The 23608-nt window shown below is 47.7% G+C and overlaps 5 protein-coding genes across 5 annotated transcripts; 2 read left to right on the top strand and 3 right to left on the bottom strand.

The window, feature by feature from the left end:
- Positions 1-1486: 1486 nt before the first annotated feature.
- On the bottom strand, positions 1487-4454 carry LOC146257319 (proteasome subunit alpha type-6-like). Its single transcript, XM_084673973.1, has 7 exons — positions 3944-4454; positions 3560-3654; positions 2963-3044; positions 2591-2746; positions 2046-2224; positions 1827-1921; positions 1487-1731 (listed from the first exon to the last, which is right to left on the bottom strand). The coding sequence occupies exons 1-7, from the start codon at positions 4017-4019 to the stop codon at positions 1674-1676; spliced, it is 741 nt and encodes a 246-aa protein (XP_084530099.1). The 5' UTR covers positions 4020-4454; the 3' UTR covers positions 1487-1673.
- Positions 4455-4549: 95 nt separating this feature from the next.
- LOC146257318 (inositol-tetrakisphosphate 1-kinase-like) lies at positions 4550-7703 on the top strand. The gene is made up of 10 exons (XM_084675164.1): positions 4550-4632; positions 4730-4754; positions 5171-5293; positions 5508-5625; positions 5884-5985; positions 6248-6288; positions 6416-6581; positions 6927-6994; positions 7128-7290; positions 7417-7703. The coding sequence occupies exons 1-10, from the start codon at positions 4550-4552 to the stop codon at positions 7647-7649; spliced, it is 1122 nt and encodes a 373-aa protein (XP_084531290.1). The 3' UTR covers positions 7650-7703.
- Positions 7704-7762: 59 nt separating this feature from the next.
- LOC146257317 (uncharacterized) lies at positions 7763-13628 on the bottom strand. Its single transcript, XM_084675162.1, has 6 exons — positions 13313-13628; positions 11189-11229; positions 10848-10920; positions 10664-10732; positions 9449-10494; positions 7763-9336 (listed from the first exon to the last, which is right to left on the bottom strand). The coding sequence occupies exons 1-6, from the start codon at positions 13356-13358 to the stop codon at positions 9268-9270; spliced, it is 1344 nt and encodes a 447-aa protein (XP_084531288.1). The 5' UTR covers positions 13359-13628; the 3' UTR covers positions 7763-9267.
- A 260-nt stretch (positions 13629-13888) lies between these two features.
- sars2 (seryl-tRNA synthetase 2, mitochondrial) lies at positions 13889-18786 on the bottom strand. Its single transcript, XM_084673463.1, has 16 exons — positions 18489-18786; positions 18198-18293; positions 16938-16967; positions 16676-16816; positions 16496-16550; positions 16328-16391; positions 16038-16143; positions 15902-15949; positions 15687-15795; positions 15365-15410; positions 15087-15174; positions 14886-14998; positions 14707-14800; positions 14535-14627; positions 14344-14409; positions 13889-14225 (listed from the first exon to the last, which is right to left on the bottom strand). The coding sequence occupies exons 1-16, from the start codon at positions 18759-18761 to the stop codon at positions 14085-14087; spliced, it is 1563 nt and encodes a 520-aa protein (XP_084529589.1). The 5' UTR covers positions 18762-18786; the 3' UTR covers positions 13889-14084.
- Positions 18787-18912: 126 nt separating this feature from the next.
- LOC146257315 (kelch repeat and BTB domain-containing protein 8) lies at positions 18913-23370 on the top strand. Its single transcript, XM_084673457.1, has 5 exons — positions 18913-19522; positions 19909-20062; positions 20158-20236; positions 20361-20588; positions 20708-23370. The coding sequence occupies exons 2-5, from the start codon at positions 19909-19911 to the stop codon at positions 22296-22298; spliced, it is 2052 nt and encodes a 683-aa protein (XP_084529583.1). The 5' UTR covers positions 18913-19522; the 3' UTR covers positions 22299-23370.
- The last annotated feature ends 238 nt before the right edge of the window (positions 23371-23608 follow it).

Below are 23608 nucleotides of genomic sequence, written 5' to 3'. Positions count from 1 at the left end.
TTTGGGGGGGGAACATTTCACTTGCTTTGAAAAAGATTTCCCCATCCTCAGTATTATTAGTAGAGGCAGGGTCAGGTTGAGGCGCATTGTTTTTCACATAAAATAAAAAGAAATGCCACCATTCCGCCGTTTGTTCCCAAAAAATGTAAGGTTGTTGTGCCCCCTCTGCCTAACAGTGCTGCTGTGTTACGTAATCTGGCACCTGCCTGTCTGCCTGCCTGTCTGCCTGTCTGTCTGTCTGTCTGTCTGTCTTTCTGTCTGTCAGCACTTGTCCAGCAGACAGACGGGTCATATCAGTAATCCTCAGAGACACAGATGTAGAGGACCCCTACACAAACCATGGAGAAGGTCAACACACACACATACATTTTACTGTGCACACACACTTCACCACCCTGTAGACCACTCTAGCAGGTCCTGCAGCCAACCTCCAGCTCTGGCACAACCCCCCCCCCCCCCCCCTCCAGCCTGCATGTGAAATTCGCACAACAAGCATCTAAATCCCAAAAGAAGCCAGTCTTTGATATGTTGCTCTAATCCTTCACTTAGATTTACTGGGGAGTTATAAAGTTTTCATTTTCCACAGCAAGAAAAGGAATAAAATCAACCTCTCTAATCTCATTTATGAAGGGGACTGACTGTGTATAATCTGGGAAAATGCATCACAGGCCTGTTGGTAGCCAGTTTCATCAGAGCTCCGTGAGAGTCTGACACAATGGAGAAAGAGGGAGACGAGAGGAGAGGAGGACAAAAGATGGTATGATATGAGAGGAGAAAGACGAGGGGAGAAAAGAGAAGAGCAGCAAATAATATACTTACAATAAAGAAAGGAAGAAGAGACAGTGTGATGGATGAATTATTCAGAATTATACGGAATTTGATAGTGAGTGTAGGGTCATGTCATTTTCAAATCACTTGACTTCTGCACCCCCCCCCCCCCCCTCCGACCCCACACACTTTCATTGAAAACAAAAGGATTAAATCCTGCCTTCTTTGATTACTATTTGTTTGTCTCTGCCTCGATTATTGGTCTTGACTCTGGTCCACAGCTGGTCATGTCCATGTCCACTGTGTGTGTGTGTGTGTGTGTGTGTGTGTGTGTGTGTGTGTGTGTGTGTGTGTGTGTGTGTGTGAAGAAGAGACAGAGAGAGACAAAGAGAGACAGAGAGACAAATAACGATTAAGTCATCAGGAGAAACAGGAAGGGAGTGAAATAATTTGTAATAGTGTGTGTGAGGATCCTGAAGGTGATGACCTGGGCCTACTACAGCCATACAGTCTAATCTAGGCATCATGTTCCTGATTTGTGCTTCAGTAGACAATGAGCTAGCCCACAGTAAATCAAAATAACACTGTAACAACATTTCCATCTAGTGGTTAACTAGACACTTCAATTTATTTATTCTCAGCCATTACTCACACTGCTCCTATAATCTATTTCAGTATGCCACCTGGTGGTCAAAAGAAAAGTGTAACATCAACTGAGTCATTATTAAAAGTGTTTTATTCAGGGAAATGCTGTGTGTTTGGCACACAATGGATGAAGCCATGTGTATTGAGTCCACCTTTGTCTAAATGGGCAGGGTTACATTGTTTCAATGGGAAAGTAAAATCAAGTGCAACCAAACATGAGTTGCTGACCAGGACTAATGTGGTGTGACGTGACTGCCTGCTTACTCCCGCTCTGCTAGGGCCACCAGGTGGGTGTCAATCTCAGCCTCTGTCAGTGTCCTGGAGGGAAGGGGGTTCAAATCAGGCCCAAATGTTAGTACATGAATGCACTGCAAAGTCAGTCCGAGCACATATTGTAATTGTGGAGAACATACCTGAAGTTGGGGCTGTCTCTGGTGACCACTCCCACTTCCAGCTCGTTGGGCTTGAAGTCCATAGACAAGATGGAGGACAGGCAGGAGATCCCCAGCTGAGGGAGAGGGGCTAACATTCAGGAAACCATTTGTCTAAAAATAACCAACCACATTCTGCTAACTTTCAGGGTTGACATTGCTTTGAAAAGCTCTGGTGATGGCTGTGGAGGAGGGTCTTACCTCCACAGTCCTGTCGTGGGTGAGGTCAGGCTTCTTCTTCAGCTTCTTCTCCAGGTAGCTGTTGGCCTCCGTCTGCTTGGCCCCCACGCTAGTGGCCTTGAAGCCACAGAAGTAGCCGGCAGGGTCACACTTGAACAGAACTGGGCCCTGCTGCGGGTCTATGGACACTAGGATCATACCTGGAGAGGATGCGTGTGTGTGTGTGTGTGTATGTGTGTGTGTTTGTGTGAGTGTATGGGTGTGTGTGTGTGTATGTATATGCGTGTGTGTGTGTGGGATGGGGGGGGGGGTAGTTACAAAGAAACAGTAGTTAGCAGACTGGAAAGAATGGACCAAAAATAAATGAAGGGGAGGTAGCGAATGGAGAGAGGAGGTTGGGGGAGAGGAGGGATGGAGAGGAGGGAGAGGAGGGAGGGAGGGATGGAGAGTAGATGAGAACAGGGAGAGAGGGAGAGAGGGAGAGGAGGGATGGAGAGTAGAGGAGAACAGGGAGAGAGGGAGAGAGGGAGAGGAGGGATGGAGACTAGAGGTAGAATGTCACTCACAGCATCCTAGCGGCCTCATCTCGGCGTTCTGGGTGTACACCTGGGAGATGTCCGCCAGCCTCCGACACAACATGTCCGCCGTGATGTCATAGCCAAACTTGTATTTCCACTCAGCAGCTTCCACCCTTCCTCTGTGGACCTGGGAACGACTGTCCGCTACAGAGGGGAGGGGGGGGGGGGGGGGGGGGTCACTGGGTGTACCAGTCTCAGGTGTGTGTGCCAGTGTACCCGCCACCCTAAGCCTACAGAGCTGACACAAACCAGCTGAGAATCGTTTAAAAAACAGTTTGTCATGAGATGCCATTTAAAACACAAAGCCTTGTCATTCATGATGAGCAGTGTGCAGGTGTGTGTGGAGACCAGGTGACTCACGGTTGTGTCCGGTCATCACACAGCCGATTCTCGGGGTCAGCTTGTACATGTTGGTTAGGGTCGACGAGTCCAGAAGTTTATCCTGCAGAGCAAATGTTGTCATGACAACATAAATACACGTATAGTATACACATGAACACATATATAATTGTATACATCAACGTATACCCATAAACACATAATAAAATATCTACACACTGGAGTGCGTTTGATCACATACCTAATTACAACACTCAGACAAACATGCATACATACACAAACATATTTATACATACACACATATGGACATAAACACACATCTGCATACATATATATATAGTACAGACACACATGTACATACACCCATATTTCTACACACATATATAGACATACATATCTTCCACAGCCAGAAGGAGCGTGCCCTCACTCAGCAGGATGCTGGAGTCACTCTTTCTGGCTTCACTGGGTCTCACTGACTCTTTCACTTGTCTCTGAACATGTGAGTGTGTGTGTTTGTGTGTGCGCGCGCATGTGTGTGTGTGTGTGTGCGTGCATGTGTGTTTGTGTGTGTGTGCGTGCGTTTGTGTGTGTGTGCGCGTGCGTGCGTGTGTGCCTTACTGGTACTTTCTTCTGTGTGACCACCACAGCACTGTCTGTTCCCCTAATCCCCACAGAGGTCAGGCCACCCTGGGCGATGGCTTTGAAGGCATACTCTACATATGAAAGACAAGAGTGGGAAACATAAGATACATACAGTATCTACAGTGGATACAGGAAAGCAGGTAAAATACATACACTACATGAAAGAGTATGAAATACATATACTCTGTGTAAGTAAGTGAACGGGCCACCACATCACATAACGTGCGAGGCCTATGATCATTGTATTCTAAGACACACGTAGGCTACCTAAGGTTTATTGATTTTTTTGTAGACTATAAGAGCTTTATAGATTAGATTAACAAAACTGAAAGCAGGAATGAGAAAACTCTTCTTTCTTACCGACTTGATAGAGACGCCCGTCCGGAGAAAAAATCGTAATGTGTCGGTCAAACCCAGCGTTAGAACCACGGGACATTGTCGTCGTCTTTTCTGCTTGTCAGAAAGAGATGATGACCTCAAACGAATAAAAATGATCGGTAGATTTATCTCGACAACAAACTTAATTCTCGGCTATTTCTCGAAACAATAAATTGGTGTGATAGATTATTCTCAGATTGTGCTGGGCTGACGATGAGTAAGTACTTCTGCAGGCCTGTTGTTTGATAAACTTCCCGGTGAATTACTTTCTGTTTCTGTCCTCAGTAAACCGTGCGATGTCTGGCGCCTGTTATTGGATAGAAACAAGGAAGTCGCTGTTCCAGTTTAAACCCTACAGTAAAACATGAAGCTTTGATACACGAGGATGACTAAACATTTGAAAATATGACGCTATCCTCTAATTTGGTCAAAATTAAGAAGTAATGTAGTGATTTTTCCATAAGCAACCCCTCCCCTCTCTCTCTTTCTCTCTATGTCCCTGTCTCCCACTCTCTCTTTCTTTCGTATTCTCTGAACAAGTGCTCCCCCGCTGTTCAAGGGACCAGTATACCTGACTGCTCCGTCCTAATGTCTAAGCGCCGGGTGGGCTTCTGTCTCAGCGATAAGAAACGGAGAAAGATGAATTTAATCACATTTGCGGAGCTCTGTGCGTAAGTTTACATTTTACAAACTTTTGTATTATGAAAATTACACTGTCTTAAAAAAAACAATAATAAAATGCTCTGTTTTACAAATTCTGCTTCACAGCACTCATGGGTTGGAGGTGATTGAGGTTAGTGGCCAAAATACGTTTATAATTACGTTATTTCCAACTAACTTGTGAATTATAACCCAAACTGTTAACTGCTCAAACACATACACACACACACACCAGGCACACACACACACACCAGGCACACATCTCAGTGGCTGTCAGTGGCTGTCAGTGGCAGGTGCCTATCATGTTGGTCACACTGTCACAGACACATGCAGTCACCTGCTCCCTGAGTCCTTCACACAGACACAGTAACATGAAGAGACTGTTTAATGCTTTGGTACCTTCCCAAACATATGAGAATTTGGTCATAAATCCCAGCAGTGCAATTTACAGAGTTTCCCATGTATACTTAAACTACTGTAGTAGTTTATTTCAAAATAGTATGTCACCCCAGATGTGAGGACCTAGTAATGTTGTTATTGCTTGTCTAGATAGACCTCACCCAACCACTGGCCTCCCAAGGACCCTTTGATGTCATCGTTCACAAACTCTCTGATGTCATTGTGGAGGCTGAGTACGATAGCCAATCACAGCAGCTCCTCACCAACTTCCAAGTACAGTTAACAGTTGTGATTAGTGGTATCACTGTTTACGTAGTCTTGTAGTCTGTCCATCTGTAATTGCAATTGTAATTGGAGAATCTGTGTAACAGATTTCAGTTTTCTAAACGTCTGGTGCGTGTGCATGTGCATGTGTGTGTGCATGCATGTGTTTGTGTGTGTGCGTGTGGTGTGTGTGTGTGTGTGTGTGTGGGGGGGTGTAATCCAGAGCTATGTGTCTGCTCATCCCAGTGTGATTCTGTTGGACCCCCTCCCTGCCATGACCCAACTTCTGGACCGTTACGCCTCTTACAGGATCATGAGCAAACTGCACCATGCTCTCAGAGGTAGCAACATTACATCATCCACAATTATTTGTAATCATTAAAATAGTACCAATTTTTTTTTCATTAAGGTTTATGCTAAATCCTCCCCTCCCTCCCTCCCTCCCTCCCTCCCTCCCTCCCTCCCTCCCTCCCTCCCTCCCTCCCTCCCTCCCTCCCTCCCTCCCTCCCTCCCTCCCTCCCTCCCTCCCTCCCTCCCTCCCTCCCTCCCTCCCTCCCTCCCTTCTCCTCCCTTCTCCTCTCCTCTCCTCTCCTCTCCAGACTGGTGTGTGTGTAGTCCGTCCTACCTGGAGATCAGGAGCAGCAGTCAGATGTCAGACCTCCAACAAACTGTACAGAAGAAAGGCCTCAGCTTCCCTCTCAGTCAGTATACTGCAGCTGCTCCCAGTCCCACCTTCTCTCCTTCTCACCCCCCTCCCCCTCCTTCTCTTCCTCTTCCTCCTTTTATCTTCCTCTTTTCCTACTCTGTCTCAGTCTCACCACAAACTCCTTCTCCTCCTCCTTGTCTTCCTTCTCCTCCTCTCACTCCTGTGTGTATCTGCCTCTCCATCTCTCCTCCTCCGTTTTCTCCTCCTCCTCCTCTTGTATGTCTCAGCCTCACCTTCTCTCCTCCTCCCTCCTCCAGTCTGCAAGACCAGGGTGGCCCACGGCTCCCGCTCTCATGAGGTGAGCCCCGAGCTGGCGCTGGCGGTTCACCTGACCTCCTTCACCCCTTCTATTTGTCATGTCTCACTCCTCCGGCACTGTGGCCGTCCTCTCTCGGCACCTTGGTGTCTCTCTTGGCTCTCTGCAGATGTGCCTGATCTTCTGCCCCTCCGGGCTGTGTGACGTCCGTCCTCCCTGCGTCCTCCAGAGCTTCGTCAACCACGGCGCCGTGCTGCACAAGGTCTTTGTGGTGGGCGACGCCCACTTCACCGTGGAGAGACCCTCGCTGAAGAACTTCCCCTCCGGCCCCTGTGGTTTGTCATGGGAGAACACACTGACACACACACACACACACACACACACACACACACTGATACACACTTCCTATCTGGTCCTCGACTCCACTTCTCTCCTCCTCTCTTCTCCCTTGCTCTTTCCATCTTCTCTTTCACCTCCTCCTAAACTCTCGACTCTTTCTCCAAAGCGACATACATTTAGGACAGAAAGTACAACAGAACGTTAAGGATCAGAAGTGTACACGTAGCTGTAACAGTATTTCGGTCAAGTAATGGTCTGTACTTTAGCTGGCACAGTCCACTCTCCTCTAATACTTTTATGAATACTATTAATACTAGTACTGTTCTCTTTTCTGTCTTAAGAGAGGGAGACAATCTTCTTCAACAGCCACGAGGTCTCCAAACCCGAGTCCTGTTCTGACCTCACTGCTGTATGAATCAATCACATCTCACAGTGCATTTTAAACTATGACCAGTTCTGACCAATCCACATCTGACCAAGTACAGATGTTTCACTATAATGTATTGATTTACGTGTCTTCCTGTGTGTGGCTGGACGTGTAGCTGGATGAGCAGACACCTTTGCTGCCTCCACCCAGTGCCCAGGCTGTGGGTGCCCTGGTGGCAGAGCTGCGGACACAGCTGGGCATGGCGTTGTTCGGGGTGGACGTTATCCTGAACATTCACACCCACACGCTCACCGTCATAGACATCAACATCTTCCCAGGTGAGCAGGAGGCCTCTCAGGCCTGGGAAGCAACTGAGAGACACCTTCTCAACATCTCTCTTTCTGTCTTCCTTTCTTGCTTTCAGAATGTCTGGAATCTGTCATCTCTCTCTGTTTCTCCTTCAGGCTATGAGGGGGTCCCCCAGTTCTTCTCCTTCCTCCTCAGTCACATTGAGTCAGTGTTGGACACCAGAGAAGACCCTCAGGCTGCTGGTTTCCCTGCCTCCCAGGCCACTGGTCCTCCAGACCCCCAGACAGATCCACAAAGCCTGGGTCACTGTGACCCTCAGGGCGCTGGAAACCCTGCCTCCCAGGCTACATGTTCGACAGCTCCTCCTAGTCCTCGGACAACCCTCTGACCGCGTTCAACCAGACCTGGCTGTCGTTGAACTCTGACCCTGATTCAGTACCTCACCTGGTCCAGGGTTAGTTCCTATTCCCCTGTAAAAACATACAGGTGACACACAGGAAGTGAGTGGTCATCCACTGTGTTTATTAGGTTAACAGGTAGCGTAAAAGACACAGCAGGCACAATTACATGACTCTGATTGGCCAGTACATTTATAAACACAGAAGTTTTTATTTGTCTCCTTGTGTCTCTGCTCTCTGGTGACTTTCATCTCACACTCCTTGCTGGTTTAGATACATGGAAAATAATACATTCATTATTTAGTAAATCTCAAAATGCCTAACAGTATTTAACAATCTTTTCTATTTTTATGATGTAAATCAACTATTCTTACAAAAAAAGCGATAATATTTTGAAATTGTATTATACATTTGGAATAAAATATTAAAGGTATACATAAATTCTCACTATGCATTTGGCTGATTATTGCATTATTTAGTATATCACAAACAAAGATTCAAATAATTTTAGTTATGTTATTATTTGTCACATTTTGCCATTCTCCCACAGTAACCCAGTTATTTTGTGCAGTTACACAACCTTTACATGTGGGAGCGCTGTTGTACAAAGCCTGTGATTATTATTGAAGGCTGTTATTTTACAATAGAAACAGAAATAGAAAAAAAACTGTCTTTAATTTAAAACAGTCTTTCTGTGAAGAAACAGATATAGTGAATACCTTTGTGTCTCCACCCTGAATCCCCCCTCCCTACCCCCTCTCCGTTTCCTTGGCTTGGTTAATTGAGTGCAAAGCTGGGTGAAGACGTGGGGTACTGCAAGGACTATCTCTCTCTCTCTCTTTTTTTCTCTCTCTCTCTTTCTCTCTCTCTCTCTCTCCCTCTCTCTCTCTCTCTCTCTCTCCACCCTGTTTTCTCTCTCTTTCTCACATTCCCTCCTGTCACCCCAGTTCTTCGTTAACAGTCTGGTACTAACAGTGGACAAGCCAGGTCAACACATAATCCTCACATTATGAAAACAACATCAAGGATGTCATACATTTAGAATACCAGTGTTTTACAAGTCTGTGGTACATACCTTACAGTTATAAAATTAGCAATAACTGCCACCCACTTTAAACACACAGTTATTGATTATTGCACAAAATATACTGACACATCAACAATATTGGAAAGCGCGTCTTGTCACTTAAGTGAAGGAATCTCATGTTGTCATCGGCTGATACTTGGCTGTAGACGAGGATCAATGCAAATGACTGAAATGCTCCTAATAAAGTCATCATGTAAATCACACTGTATCACACTTCTGTCATACTCGCAATCAAGCATGTTGGCCCAGGAAGAGAAACTCGATGAAAATGCTCATGAGTTGAGAATCTAACTGGTTCTGTATAGATGGGAGCTCCTTGTGTCTCTCTGTAAACATGGAGACACTACAGCTACACTGGAGATGAGCTGAGCTCACACATCTTTTAGACCTAAAACAATCTTTGATATAAAATGGGGTACGACACACTTTGTGACACTGGAAATAATCTCCTAAAGCAGGCTGAGCTGAGTGTAAGTGCGAGTGTGTGTGTGTGTGTGTGTGTGTGGGGGGGGGGGGGGGTTCTAGCCCCTGCGTAACTCCCGTAGTTCAGCAGCCACTTTCCTCAGCTCTGCCTCAATTTCCAAAAGCTCCTATAGAAACACAAAGACATGTGGATACTAGTAGAGAACTACATAACTGAATAATACTGCAGAACACACACACACATAAAACTTATTTTCACTCATATCTTTTTCCACTCACCTCTCCTTCATCCTCCTCAGTGCCTCCTTCACGTTCTTCATCTTCCTCATCCTCCTCCTCCTCCTCTCCATTGTTATCCTCATCATCTTCATCATAACCTTCCTCATCATCTCTGTATCTCTCTCTCTCAAACTGACGGGTGGCCTCGTCACTCGCTTTTTCCATCACCCTCTTCTGTTGAGGGTCCCTCATGTCTCCATCCTCCTTCCTTTTACTCTCCACCTCTCCCTCTTCCTTCTTCTGACCGTCTGCTTCTCCCTTTTTCTGTTCTGCGTCTTTCCCAGTCTCTCCCTCCACCTTGTTTTCCAGCTCTGTTTTCTCCTCTGTCTTGCCCTCGTTCTTCTCCTCCCCCTCCTGCTCCTCTTCCTCCTGCACTCGTTTCATCTTCTTGAGAAGTTCCTGCAGCTCCTCCTCCTTCTCCTCTCTCTCTTTCTCCTTCTCTCCCTTCTTCATGCTGCCCTGCTCCTCCAGAAGCTCTTTCAGTTCCCTCTCCACCTTCTCCTTCTCCACCAGCAGCTCCACTTCGTTGTTCTTCCTCTCCTCACTCCTCTTCCTCTCCAATTCCCCCAACACCTCCAGACGATCCCTCTCCGCTTTTTTCTCCTTCTCTTCATCCTCAACGCTGCCCTTCTGCCCCTCCTCCGAGGCCGGACCCTTCAGGAGCTCCTTTTCCTTCGCAGATTCGTATCTCTTCTTCTTCAGCTCCTTCAGAAGCTCCTCCAGCTCCTTGTCGTCTTTCTCCTCCTCTCCTTTCTTCCTGATCTCCTCAGCCAGAAGCTCCTCCAGCTCCTTGGCTCTCTCCTCCTCCCCTCGTCGGCTCTCCTCCAGTCGGGGCTCCTCCATCATCTGTCCCTTCGTTCTCTCCTCCACCTCTTTCTCTTCTTCCTCCCCTCCTACTACCTCCGCTTTCTTCTCTTTGGGAATCACCTCTTCAGCCTCCGTCTCGTCCTCTTCCTCCTCCCGTTCGTCTCTGTCATCCTCTTCCTCCGGCAGGTTCAACTCATACTGGTCTGCCTCTCGTTCATATTCTCTTTCCCTATCTCTCTCTGAAAGTCAAATACAAGAAAGATTCATTTATTCAAAGTACATAGTACACATCTATGCTTACTAATGAGTTGATAAACTGATTTAATTGATTTATTAGTATTTTTTTCCTATGCCAGCCCAAGTAATATGTGTGTGTGTGTGTAGTGTGAGCATATGAGGGGCACAGACCTTCCTCTGCGAGGTCCTGTAGTTCTCTCAGCAGACCCTGATGTCTCTGCACTGCATCCAGACCCATGTCTAAACAACAATAACAAAAGCAAACACATTACATCCTGGTCTTCTTACACTGTGATTACAGTTTTGTGCATATAATGAGTCTGAGGAAAGATGGTTTCTTTGAGCAGATAATCACCTGGTAATCGTTTGTCACAGTCAGAATGTGCATCTTCATTACTACCTAGAGAGTCCTGGATGCAGTCCAATATCTGAGGGAACACCAAACACACACATACACAATCAGATATGCCAAGACAAGCACACAAATACACACACCATCAGATATGGGTACACACACAGTCAGACAAAGACATGATTTGGCACACACAAGATCAAACACACACATAAAGACAAACTCAAACCCCAGATATACTGTGCATGCTCATACTCATATACAAACACAGAACTACAGAAATCAGCCAGGGGAAGCTGGGTTCTGGGGGTTGGTACTAAAGATGCTCAAGTTTTCTTTTTGACCTTAGCATTGTGCAGAGATGAGGACACTGGTAAGGATCCCACTGGAAGGGGAAAAAGGGGGAGGGAAATATAAACAAGGAGGAAGAGAGAGAGAAAGTTACAATCAGGTTTACAACAGTGTTGTTCAGTCAGATGATCTAAAGGGGGGTGGGATCTATGTCTGGGATAAGCTGAGCACAGTCACACAACAGGCAAAACTGGGAAGAAGCTTAGTGTCCTCTCTCTCTCTCACTCTCTACCTCCCTCTCTCTATTGGAGGTGGTCAAAGAAGAGCTTTCCCTTTTGAGAGCCAATAAGTCTTACCCACTACTCTGTTTCCTGCAATGCCAACACACTCTGCTGCTAGGAGATGACTGTCTGCTGCTAGGAGGTGACTGTCTGCTGCTAGGAGGTGACTGTCTGCTGCTAGGAGGTGACTGTCTGCTGGTAGGAGGTGACTGTCTGCTGCTAGGAAGTGACTGTCTGCTGGTAGGAGGTGACTGTCTGCTGGTAGGAGGTGACTGTCTGCTGTTAGGAGGTGACTGTCTGCTGCTAGGAGGTGACTGTCTGCTGCTAGGAGGTGACTGTCTGCTGGTAGGAGGTGACTGTCTGCTGTTAGGAGGTGACTGTCTGCTGGTAGGGGGTGACTGTCTGCTGCTAGGAGGTGACTGTCTGCTGCTAGGAGGTGACTGTTTGCTGCTAAGAGGTGACTGTCTGCTGCTTTGAGGTGACTGTCTGCTGCTAGGAGGTGACTGTCTGCTGGTAGGAGGTGACTGTCTGCTGGTAGGAGGTGACTGTCTGCTGCTAGGAGGTGACTGTCTGCTGGTAGGAGATGACTGTCTGCTGCTAAGAGGTGACTGTCTGCTGCTTTGAGGTGACTGTCTGCTGCTTTGAGGTGACTGTTCTGGCAGTACTCATGCATTCCACCATGTTCAATTAAAAAAGTTCAGCATTTCTGACCAGAGGATGAATGGAAGGTCAGCAATGCAGAAACACAAAACGGCTTAGGATACCACCTAATATCTAACTGAATGTCTTAAATAAATGTAGGCTATATGTATTCATTTTATTGATTGACTCCAAAGTAAAAAAAAAAAAGCATGTGAGCCCTGTTTTGTTATGCGTGTCTGCTTGTGTGTGTTGGTCCTTTAAGCTGGGACACGTTGCTGGTTTTAAAGCTTCGTTCAATCCCAGGTTATTATCCTGGCCGTCCTGCTTCCACCCCACCGGCCTGCAAACACATGGCGTGTGGCCCAGACACCTAGACCTGCCTCACTAAAGAGCTGCTACATCATCATCACACTGTTACGGTCCGGGTTAATGACATGTTGGCCAGATCACAGAAAGAACGAAAAGAATAGTCAAGCCCCCGTGCAAATAATAACCACTTCCCCACAAGAAATATTGACAAAGCCGACTAATTGCATGTGCTTTGAAGCATCTGTCAATACATGGTTGCAACAGCACAGCAATGGTCTGAGAACACGAGACCGGTTAAGTGTTTTGGCATGAACAAGCGCCGTTTTCCGTCACCTGCACTTCCTGTGCCGGACCACGTAATCCGCATTTAGGTTTAGGTTCAGTTTCATTGTATTGTGTATATTGGAATTACTCTATAAGGGAAATAACGTAAAGTAGCCTAGACAAATTTTTCTGTAGTCGGTTATTAACACTTACCCTCAGGAAAGCGCGCAAGCAGATCTGAAATAAGTCGTTGGAGGGGTTTAGTGCGTTTAACAAATTATGTAATCAAATTGTCTAAATCTATCGAAATCTTAAAGGTGTAGATAGGACGTCCACTACGCATATAACCACTGGCTTTAACCATGTCTGTGAGAAATGTGAATTGTTAACGTCCAAACAAACAGTGTATTAAAGGGTAGCCCTATATGCATCGTGCAATCACATCAATCCATAAATTGGTTTGAATTTGAATCAGATAAAAACTGTCAAAGCTTTTAACCGGCACACCATGATAGTCAATAATAGCCTACATATATCTTTTGATAAACGGGTTACCGAAGTAGCCTAATACATTCTCTAAGGTAAGCCATGTTCTAACTAATGAAATGAGCGTCACGGATCCTGTGACCGACATTCTTACGATAAATCCTATAGACAGTACATATCCGAATGTGTTCTTACCTCCAACAAAGCTCCACAAGAATAGCACGATAATAAAGACTCCCATTTGGTTGGTATGACAGGGCCTCGAGGGGTATAACCTTGAAATAACGGTTCGGATCCTTCTCACGTCGACTTAAAACCCGCTAGGAGGAGCCGAATATGTTCGTGTGTGTGTGATCTTCCGCCAGACCGAGGAGACCCAGGTGACCAGTCGACAGGTTGGATCAACTTTGATGCTTCGTCAAGGCGTCAAATAGCGCTTGCACATACAGACAGCGTCACGCGCAAGGGGTATTACTGACCTCGGAGTAATACTCCTACTCGTGTATCTATCTCCAGTTCCTCTCACTCTTAGCTCTAGATCTGACTCTCTGTAATGCACTGCAGGCTATGAGTTGTCCCATGCAGACTGATACTAAAGTGCGTGTGAGATTACTTTAGTCGCCAGCTAATTAATTCCACATCAATAATGGATTCTAACTATCTGACAGTTGGTAATCCATCAGCCATGTGCACGCATGCACACACAAGCAGCACACTTCCCCTTAGGGGATTGTAAGGTATTGTATTTCCCAGTAAGCTGTAGTAAGCATGTCCATGTTTACTTCATATTTTATTATATCACAGAGTCATTCTGTTTATCAATAAAAGGATGCTTTTTCGCAGACAACATGGTTTAAACATATTTACAGTAGACAACAGATTACAGAACACATTACAGTCTAGTGCGGTTGTGTACAGTGTTGATTCTGGCAGCACCATGTGTCTTGGTACTGGTCTGGTTGACCTGTCACCTGGTCCTTGGGGCTGGACGGGGGGGTCTGATGGGCTGGTTGGGTCCGATGTACCTCAGAGGAGAGTAGTGGGGCTTCTCGATCACCTCCACCCCCATGTAGGGTTGCAGGACCTGCGGCACACGCACACTCCCCTCCTGGGAGAAAGATGGGGAGAGAGTGAGAGACAGGCCATTTTCACACCTGGCATCAGATCTCTGAAATCACATTGAGATCCGTTTCAGATGGGTGCGAGTTAGTGTGTGTGTGTCTTACCTTGGTTTGGTGAGTCTCCAGTATGGCGATGATGGTTCGGGGAATAGCACATGCAGTAGCGTTCACCTGGACACAGGTCACAGTGTTTAACACCTCACACACTCATACATCTGATCACACCTCCCATCCACACATGGCTGCTCCAGCTCCCCCCGTGAGGTGCAGCAGCAGAGGCAGGCGCCTGTCCTCACCGTGTGGGCGTACTGCAGACTCCCGTCCTGCCTCTCATACAGGATGTTGAGTCGCCTGCTCTGGTAGTCTGTACAGTTGGAGCCACTGGAGATCTGGAGCAGGCACACGGGACAGGAAGGATCAGGAGTGTGTCATGTGTGTGTGTGTGTGTGTGTTGGTTACCAGTCTCACCTCTCCATAGCAGTCCCTCCCCGGCATCCAGGCCTCAATGTCGTACTTCCTGTGGGCGGGTGGGCCTAGTTCCTGTGTGGGCATGTCCAGCACTCTGACACACACACACGACACATGCGCTCAGACTTGATCTGTTATGACATGATTTATTATTTGAATGGATGGGTGGAACGGCTCACCTGTAGTGAAGATGCAGAGAAGAGAATATCTCCTTCTGCAGAGACAGGAAGTCTTCCAGAAGCTGAGAACTCTCATCTCCTGTTTCATCTGCGGTCACTCCAAACATCTCCACCTGGTCCACACAGCCGCATATACACAAATACATTATTGTTGTTTGGTTTTAAGTCATATGTGTGTGAGTGTGTCTGGGTCTGTGTTACCTTGTTAAAGTGGTGAACTCTGTAGAGCCCCCAAGCCTCTCTGCCCGTGTCTGTCTCTGCCCTGTAGCAAGTACTGCTACACACTGACCTGCAGGCAGACAGCACATCACACTACCTGAGACACACACACACACTGACCTGCAGGAAGACAGCACATAACACTACCTGAGACACACACACACACACACTAAAATGCCAACAGTCAGCAGAACACAAGACTGAAAACACACACTTAACAGAAGACAGCATAATGTGCTAACCCTAACGTGTCTTCTCACCTGACAGGAAGGTCCCTCCAGTTTACTGCATGGTCCATGAAGTAACCTGAATGGATGGGAAGGAGGGAAGGAAAGAAGGGAGAGAGAGCATAAGATAATACTTTTGGTTTGAACACAATTTATGGTGCATTTGGTAAACTTGAAGAAATGTGATTTAGGTAGTGGTAATACAACTTGTTTATTAACCATTTGTACCATAGCAACTTTTCCCTCAAACAGCTGACCTTATACAGTGACAGCGCAGGTATGGGCGTTCCCACTGTCTCACTCCTTAACTTGAACTTAAATAATCAGTCCATTTTAGAGCCCCTCCCCCTCTCACCTGCCACGCCCACCTCGCCAGTGCCAGCCAGGTTGAGGTCTGGGAAGCGGCCGGGATCCAGAGAGTACACCTGGGAGCGGTGGGCATTGGGCTGCATCCCACACCCCTCCTGGAAAGAGAGAGAGAGGGCAGGGGGCAGGATTGATTTATATACACACACACCATCTCATCGGGGTATACGTGTAGATGTTGTGTGTGTGGTGTGTGACACTCACAAACACTGCCCCCTTCAGTATGTCTGGCACTGCCATTGGAATGAAGCCCTGAGAAAACACAGGAGACAGTAGGTAGTAGGACATCCTATAACTCATCCTAAGGATCACTCTCTCCCCAACACAAACACTCACTAACCCGCCGCTGCAGAGTGTCTAAGGCGAAATTCTGCAGAGCGATCTGCAGTCTGGCCCCTGCCCCCCTCAGGTAGTACGACCTGTGGCCTGAGATGTGAGCAAGGTTCCTGCCCGGAAGGAACCAGAGGGAGAGATAGGTCAGAGACTGAATACATGAGAGAGGAGTAAGACACAGAGAGCTAGAGAGAGACCGAGAAAGAGAGAGAGACCGAGAAAGAGAGAAAGAGAGAAAGAGAGAGAGAGAGAGAGGAAAGGAAAAGGAGGATGTGTGTGTGAGAGAGAGATCCTCACCTCTGTCTGATAAGACCAAGCCCCTCCCCCAGCTCGACATGTCCTCTGGGTTTGAAGTCAAACACTGAGTAAACCATGGAAAAAAACTGATTATACATAACAAACATAGTTGGTAAACATTCAAATCGGTGTGCTACAATATAACCCATCTATTAAGACTCCTCTCACCTGGCTTCTGACCAACCAGCTCTACCACCCTTGCCTGGCTTTCGTCTCCGATTGGCTGGTGGGGAAGAAAGGTTCCAGAGTATCAACCGCAGACCCTGTATTCTTGAAATCTGTGCGTTTGTGTGTATACTATGTGTGACTGTGTGTGACTGTGTATGACTGTGTGTGTGTATTCCTCACCACGTCAGGGTGTGTGGTGTTGGGCAATCGGAGGGCTTGTCTGTAGTGTTCCTGCTCCAGCTGATTCTGTTTGGGGTAGAGCTGGCTCAGCCTGTTGCGGATCTCTCTGCCCTCCTCTCTGGCCTGCCTGTGCTCTGGCAGCTGACACACACACACACCCATGGAGCACTTAGCCTAGCACTGCTACAGCAGATATCAGGGTTAATTCACTCTGCTTAGTGCCTACTATCTAATTTCTCCATATCACAAAGACAACACTCACATTGGCTAGTGACTTCTTGTCGTTCTTCTCCTGAGGAAAGAAGAGAGACAGTCACAACAATGCCCACTAACTTAAACCCTAGTAGGTTAGTGAATTAGTTAGAGCTGTGTTATGAGTTGAACACCCTAGAGTTTGTGAAGGATTGATATCTATACTGCTAATCCAATGCTGCTGCAACAATCAATACCTCAATTATATGAAATGTGTACTTTATACTAAACATATATCTTAATATGATTAAACATATGTCTTAATGTGATTAAATAGATCTTAATCAATTTAACGATGGGTCTATGCAACAGGATGATTCTGGGTCTGTGTAGTGAGGTCATGCTGAAATGTAACTCTGGTGTGTGTGTGTAGGAACGTTGAAGGTCACCACACTGACTTGGGAAGTAAACTGGTAATGCCCGGGACTGGTGCGAGCACAATAGGGCCTCTCAGCTCATGGTGTCAAGTGTCAACATGAGAGATAAGTTGACGCTTGGGCCGTGGAAGATGTAACCCACTACTCCTGCAGGACGAGTCAGACTGGCCGGTCTGACCACCTTTGGATATACAACCCCTGTTCTAAAGCCCCATTTCTCTTGGACACTATATCCCCCCTTCTCTTGGATGCCCCTTTTCTCTTGAAGACCCTGCACCACACCACCACGTACATCATCAGCCCTGGACACCCTGTCCCCATCACCCCATACATCTTCAGGACCTTGGGATGACCCACTCCCTACCTTGGAGAAGACCCCCTCCCCTTGATTCTGCCCCCCTCCCTGAACAACATCAGACCTTTGGGTCTTGTCTGCCCCCCTCCCTCTCTGAACATCATCAGGTCCTTGGACTGCCCACCATGTGCCACCACAAACGGCCTGGACACATAATTGGATAACCACATCCCCTCCCCATGGTCTTCTGACCAATCACCCAACAAAGACCTATCCCCCGAGGACAGGTAGACAGAATTTGGACTGGTCAGAACTCTCTCTGATTTCTGTCAAGACTACTTTCTCAACGAAGGCCTTTATTTGATCTATTCTGTGACTCTGTGTCTGTGAAGCTGCATTGACATCATCGACTGATTCACTGTACTAGACTGAGAACATCCTGGTTTGTTGTATTCATTGTTGATTGCATCATTTCTTATGAATAAACTACAAAGAACTTGGTCTGGCATGTAACCTTGTCCTTGTATCCTTCTCCACTTAGTTTGACACACCGTAACAAGTTCCCACTCTGACACCTGGGCTCTACAAGGATACACACCACCAGCGCTCTGACCCGCTCACTTATCCGTTTCTTCTTTTCCTCCAGCTCAGAGACTTCCTTCCTCACCTGCTGGAGCTGCTGCCACACACACACCTGAAACACACATCCACAGTAAGGTGAGTGACCTCTTTGGCTGTGCACACAGTATGTACATTCACATTATACAGACAGGTGTCACTGCTGACACAAGCTAGACTAACAGTCTGTTGTTTACTGTGGCATTGACTCAGCATAGCGTATTCAATAACGGTTTGCGTCATCCCATATGTAAACAAGAAGACTGCTTACAATTAGTTTGACGTCCTCTCCACGCAAATCCCCCTTACGAGTTACAACATTAGCTATGACTTTGTCGGTCTCCTCGCATACAAGTTGCATGTCCAATTCCGGCTTGTCACTGTAGCCATCACGGACGTGTTCGTAAAGGCTGCTGCGCACGCCATGAGCCAAACGACGCTGAGTGAAAAGTATTGTGCCCTGTCTTGCATACTGTCTAGCAACCGGTTTTAATACATTCAATACTGAGCCGAGTCTTCCCACCATGCCTATGGAGGTCGCCATGTTTGAAGGCGGAAATTGTTTGAGGAACAGGAGGTCGGACAAAACATTAAACAACAAATCAAAATTAGACAGGGGATGAAGTGTGATCTAAATCAGTTTTTTATTTAATGTATTTCAAGTCATGTTGACATTTTTCAGTTTCAACTTTAATATTAAATGTAGGACATACAATATAATCTTTTACACAAAATTAAAACACAAGCGCGTCTGAAATAAATCGTCACGTCCGTTTTACGTCCAAAGATTGGCCAATGAAATAAGCGGTAGCATTGCGTTGCGGTAATGCGGCTTCGTTCGCTGTGTAAAGTGGGGCCGAGCAAAGTCGGAATGCTAAGTACATCTCTCGCTTTCCGCTTTTTAACATGTTTTTAAAAATACATTTGTATGCCATATTTAATCAGGGATAGTGTAAAACGAGATCGACCTGGTTGATGCTTTTATAGAAGAGTGTGATTTTGCAGATCCAGCCAGCTAGCGGGCTGTCTCGTGTTGTTGTTATATGCATGGGGCTGACAAGAGACCCTTGAGCCGTGATGCGCTCGGTACCAGAAGCCGGATTCACTCACAGCAGGACAGGGAAGGTGTACCGAAGGTATCGGGGGGCGAGACACACGGATGGCAACTGTACAACCAACTGTATCGTCCGTCTTGAGTTATCGTAAAGAGACGGGCTTCTGGTCACAGAGTGGCTGACGAAGCGGCCCGTGTTCCAGTCTAACCACTCAGGGACAGAGGAGAACGAAGGGAGGTTCAGACTTAAGGTAATTGCAACATTTGACTGTGACATATCGTGTTAATGTTTCTGCAACCATATATCTGTTCCAAATTAGACTCAGGGACGAGATGGGCTAAAAGTGCTGACTTAGTTACAGTCAACAAATATAACTATTTGAGTCTTACAGCCCAAGGCAGTGAACTCTTCTTACTATTGGATTCACTATGTTTGGTAGCTGAGATTATTTAAGTGTTTTCAGGATGTCACGGCTGTGATCAATATGTATTCTCCTCTTTTTTTTGAAGGGGGGGGGGGGGTTGGGATTCACACAAATACCAAGTGTCTGATTCTATTGCAATTATAGATTACAGATAGACCTTTAAACTTTGTAACACACTTTGTAAACAGACAGTGTGTTTTTGTCTGTGTCAGATGAGCACCGTGCGGGGGGGTACAGTGACCTGGCGACCCCAGCCGTGGCAGGATGGTGATGGGGGAGGCGGGGAGCCTCTCTCAGACAGTGACTCGGAGGAAGAAGACTTCCCTGATGACAGCACCACCCCTCTGGGAGACTATGTTACTCATGGTGAGGGGGGGACGGACGACTTGTTATCCTACCATTTGTAACTTTATTAATGATTTAACTTTATTTCCTTTCCTCCCCCCGTCTCTCTCTTTCAGGGTTGAAGCAGCTACTAGATGCTCAACAGCTGTGTGATGTTACACTCCTTGTAGAGGGAAAGAGGTTTATGTGTCACAGGTACGTTTCTAATAGTCTCTTTCTATATCTCTCTATCTCTCTCTCTCTCTTTTCCATTATTCCCGTGCTTAAATTAACCACCTGTTTCCTTCCTCCTACTCCCTGTTTCCCTTCCTTCCTCCAGGGTTCTCCTGGCAGCAGTAAGCCCATACTTCAGAGCCATGTTTACCAGCCCATTGGTTGAGTCCCGCCTTACTGAAATCCGATTGGAGGAGGTCACGCCATCTGTCATGGAGACAGTCATCCAATTCGTCTACACTGGGGAGGCTGGGCTATCCTTGGACACGGCAGAGGACCTGTTTGTGGCAGCCAATCGTCTTCAAGTGATGCCACTGCAAGACTTGTGCTCCAGGTAACCATGGTCATAGTTACTTGGTGACAAGTCTGTTCTGCCACTGGTGAAGTCAGTAGGAGTATTTATTTTTTTGACAAGATATGATCACCAAAGTTGGTTTGATGTTGTCTCTGTAGGTTTTTATTTGAACACCTGTCTGTGGACAACTGTCTGGGGATGTACTCCCTGGCACGGTCTCATCACGACCAGCTACTGCTCCGCGCCTCCCTCCGCCTGGTTGCCCAGCACTTCCCCCGGGTCGCTCGCCACAAGGATTTCCTGCTCCTGGACCCAGGAACTCTGGGTAGTCTTCTGGGCTCCGACCGGCTGGGGGTAGACTCAGAGGCCGAGGTGTACGACGCGGCGCGCCGCTGGGCAGAGCACAGGCCCCTGGAGCGCTACGCCCACATGCCGGCACTACTTCACCATCTCCGTCCAGGGTTGCTGTCTCAGGAGGAGGCCCAGAGGCTGAGGCAAGAGCTGGGGCCGGCGGCCCCGAGCGGGGGCCTGGGCCTGGGCGGTCCCTTGAGACCCCGGGAGGGCATGTTCGAGAAGAAGATTGTGTGTGTGGACCTAAAGCCTCGCGAGGATGAGTCCTTGACGGAGAGAGATTTCACCGTGGACTGTTTTGACCCCCGCACAGGGAAGTGGGAGAAGCTGGCGTCCCTGGGCTCGCTGCTGTGCCCGGGCTGCACGGCCGTGGGCGGCCGTCTGTTTGTGGCGGGGGGGATCCTCCGGGGGGGGTCGGTGTCGTCCTCGGTCCACGAGTACGACGCAGTGTTGGACCGGTGGCTGGAGCGGCCTCCAATGGGCCACCCCCGGGCCATGCTGGGGCTGCTGGGCTGCGGGGGGGCCCTGTACGCCCTGGGTGGGTGCAACCGCTCCGCCCTGCTGGACTCCTGCGAGACCCTGGACCTGGCCTCCCTCTGCTGGTCCCCCGGCCCCCGCCTGCCCCTCCCCCTGCGCTCCTTTGCCTGCGCCGCCCTCCGCGGCCGTATCTACCTGCTGGGCGGAGCCACGCTGGAGCAGAACCGAGCGGTGGTGCACGCGGGCGTGCTCATCTACCACACGCTGACGGACTCCTGGAGCCGTGTGGCGCTCGACTCCGGTGCCACCTGCCTGGCCGGAGGAGTGGCGGTGCGGGGGGGTGTCTGTGCCATCGGCGGGTACATGAGGGACGCCACCAAGTTCCTGGATGGAAACTACACCCACCTGGAGCCGCTCGACGCCACGGGCCGCGTGCTGTTCTTCAGGGAGGGGAGGGGCTCTGGGGTGGAGCGGGAGGTGGCGGGGGCCGTGCTAGCAGAGAGGGGTGGGGCTGGTGGGGGCAGTGACCGGGCCCCCAGCCCTGTGGTGTTCCCTGGGTTACCACGGAGGATCGCAGCAGGGGGCGTGGCCAGGTGGAAGAGGCGGATCTACGTGCTGGGCGGGGAGAACGGGTCGAGGTTCTATGACAGCGTGTACTGCTGGAAGCCCGGCTGGAGGAGCTGGGTCCAGAGGCGGGAGAAACTACCAGGGGACACGGGGGGGGTCAGCCAGTTCGGATGTACCACTCTGAAGTTCCCCAAGAAAGCCATCCTGTCCAGACTGAGGCTGGCGCGGGACGACTGTAAGAATGACGACGATGACGACGAAGATGATGATGATGATGATGATGATGAAGATGACGATGATGAGGACGATGATGATGAGACTGGCACGGACCAATCGAGTTGGACTAAGAAATGATGGCAACACATCAGGGGGCTTGAACCTTGAAAGCTTGAAACAGACAGACAGGCACATAGAGAGTGGGCATTCCCATCTGAATGTAACCAGCCACAGTTTGCTACAATAACACACCAACAGCAACAGCATTCATCATGTCCTTCACCATTATCAGTTTGGGAAGGAATCTCCTTGAATGTATTAAAGATACCTACTGGATGTAGCCTACCAGAGGTATTCATGGTCATTCATGGATTTTTAGATGTTTTTAAACGTTTGAAGTCGTCCCTCAGTGAGATTGTGGTGGATCGTGGGGGAGGTGGGATAGTGGGAAGCCTGTCCTTATTGCACATGTCCTCTCAAGCTCAGTCTGCCTCTGTAAGAATGAATTGACTGTAAATTGTGGTTGAATGAATGCAACATGCAAAGTGTTTTGCTTATTTATTTGAATGGGGATGACGAGGCGTTTGGCGTGGTCTAGAACTTGACCTTTCTATCCTGAATATGATCGATTGATCTGATTAAAATCAACAAAGGATTGCTTTGTGATGTCACTGTGAACTTTAACCCTCGTCTGCCCAAAGCGCTCATCGAATCAAATTGGAGTATCTCAGAGGAGGTGTGGTTTTAAGAAGTCCTTTTTGTTTTTTGTTTTTAGCACATTCTCCACTCTGCGCACCAAAACACAACTCGTGCCTGAAACATAAGCAGTAAGGTTTGATTTCCTTTGAATATCATTCATCAGTGACTTGGTAAAAAAAAAAAAAACACAGCCCTAACACAAGAGAACCTGATCTGTAAACTGTCTAAAACAGACAGTTTTACTCGCACAGATTTAAAATGTTTTTTACCCCGTCCCTCTATTGAGTTATGTGTAATAGTGTGCGTGTGTCTGTGTGTGTGTGTGTGTGTGTCTGTGGCTGTGCGAGACAGACTGTCGATTTGAAATGTTTGTAACGCTAAGATACACTTACCACCCTCACCCTTTCCCACAAGGAAAAATGTGATGTACGTTTTTGAACTGAAAGGCAAATGGATATTTTGATGACAGCCAAGCTATCAAACAATTAAAGGAATATTTGCTTAAAAGTCATTTTCATCTTCATTATTCTCCTGACACAAATGTGAAAATCTCCTAATCGATTAATCATTGCTCATTTAGTTATGTCAAGCTCCTCAGAAGCTTCTGTTGGAGAATTCTGAACTGGTTAACTATTACATTGTCTAATAAAACTCTGGTTCAGCATGTTAATGGTCAAAGGTTCAGCTGACCGGCTTGTCTCTCCACAGTCTCACTTTGAGAAGTAGGGAGAGGTGGCTTGGCAGGTTTT

Source organism: Hypomesus nipponensis, chromosome 15 (assembly GCF_054491055.1).
Source record: "Hypomesus nipponensis isolate SF chromosome 15, ASM5449105v1, whole genome shotgun sequence".
Taxonomy (NCBI): Eukaryota; Metazoa; Chordata; class Actinopteri; order Osmeriformes; family Osmeridae; genus Hypomesus; species Hypomesus nipponensis.
This window is presented reverse-complemented; position numbering and strand designations above follow the sequence as displayed.

What these genes read in the sequence shown, in the direction of transcription:
- LOC146257319 (XM_084673973.1), bottom strand. Translation starts at nt 4,019, where the DNA reads ATGTCCCGTGGTTCTAACGCTGGGTTTGACCGACACATTACGATTTTT. An exon ending in TCACACAGAAGAAAGTACCA is followed by an intron (nt 3,045 to 3,559) that starts GTAAGGCACACA and finishes TTTGCTCTGCAG; the next exon opens with GATAAACTTCTGGACTCGTC. An exon ending in CCCACGACAGGACTGTGGAG is followed by an intron (nt 1,922 to 2,045) that starts GTAAGACCCTCC and finishes CCTCTCCCTCAG; the next exon opens with CTGGGGATCTCCTGCCTGTC.
- LOC146257318 (XM_084675164.1), top strand. Translation starts at nt 4,550, where the DNA reads ATGTCTAAGCGCCGGGTGGGCTTCTGTCTCAGCGATAAGAAACGGAGA. An exon ending in AGGCCTCAGCTTCCCTCTCA is followed by an intron (nt 5,986 to 6,247) that starts GTCAGTATACTG and finishes TCCCTCCTCCAG; the next exon opens with TCTGCAAGACCAGGGTGGCC. An exon ending in CTTCCCCTCCGGCCCCTGTG is followed by an intron (nt 6,582 to 6,926) that starts GTTTGTCATGGG and finishes TTCTGTCTTAAG; the next exon opens with AGAGGGAGACAATCTTCTTC.
- LOC146257317 (XM_084675162.1), bottom strand. Translation starts at nt 13,358, where the DNA reads ATGGGAGTCTTTATTATCGTGCTATTCTTGTGGAGCTTTGTTGGAG. An exon ending in CTGTGACAAACGATTACCAG is followed by an intron (nt 10,733 to 10,847) that starts GTGATTATCTGC and finishes ATTGTTGTTTAG; the next exon opens with ACATGGGTCTGGATGCAGTG. An exon ending in ACAGGACCTCGCAGAGGAAG is followed by an intron (nt 10,495 to 10,663) that starts GTCTGTGCCCCT and finishes TTTGACTTTCAG; the next exon opens with AGAGAGATAGGGAAAGAGAA.
- sars2 (XM_084673463.1), bottom strand. Translation starts at nt 18,761, where the DNA reads ATGGCGACCTCCATAGGCATGGTGGGAAGACTCGGCTCAGTATTGAAT. An exon ending in TAGACACTCTGCAGCGGCGG is followed by an intron (nt 15,950 to 16,037) that starts GTTAGTGAGTGT and finishes GTGTTTTCTCAG; the next exon opens with GGCTTCATTCCAATGGCAGT. An exon ending in TGGAGACTCACCAAACCAAG is followed by an intron (nt 14,226 to 14,343) that starts GTAAGACACACA and finishes TCTTTCTCCCAG; the next exon opens with GAGGGGAGTGTGCGTGTGCC.
- LOC146257315 (XM_084673457.1), top strand. Translation starts at nt 19,909, where the DNA reads ATGAGCACCGTGCGGGGGGGTACAGTGACCTGGCGACCCCAGCCGTGG. An exon ending in GGGAGACTATGTTACTCATG is followed by an intron (nt 20,063 to 20,157) that starts GTGAGGGGGGGA and finishes TCTCTCTTTCAG; the next exon opens with GGTTGAAGCAGCTACTAGAT. An exon ending in AAGAGGTTTATGTGTCACAG is followed by an intron (nt 20,237 to 20,360) that starts GTACGTTTCTAA and finishes TCCTTCCTCCAG; the next exon opens with GGTTCTCCTGGCAGCAGTAA.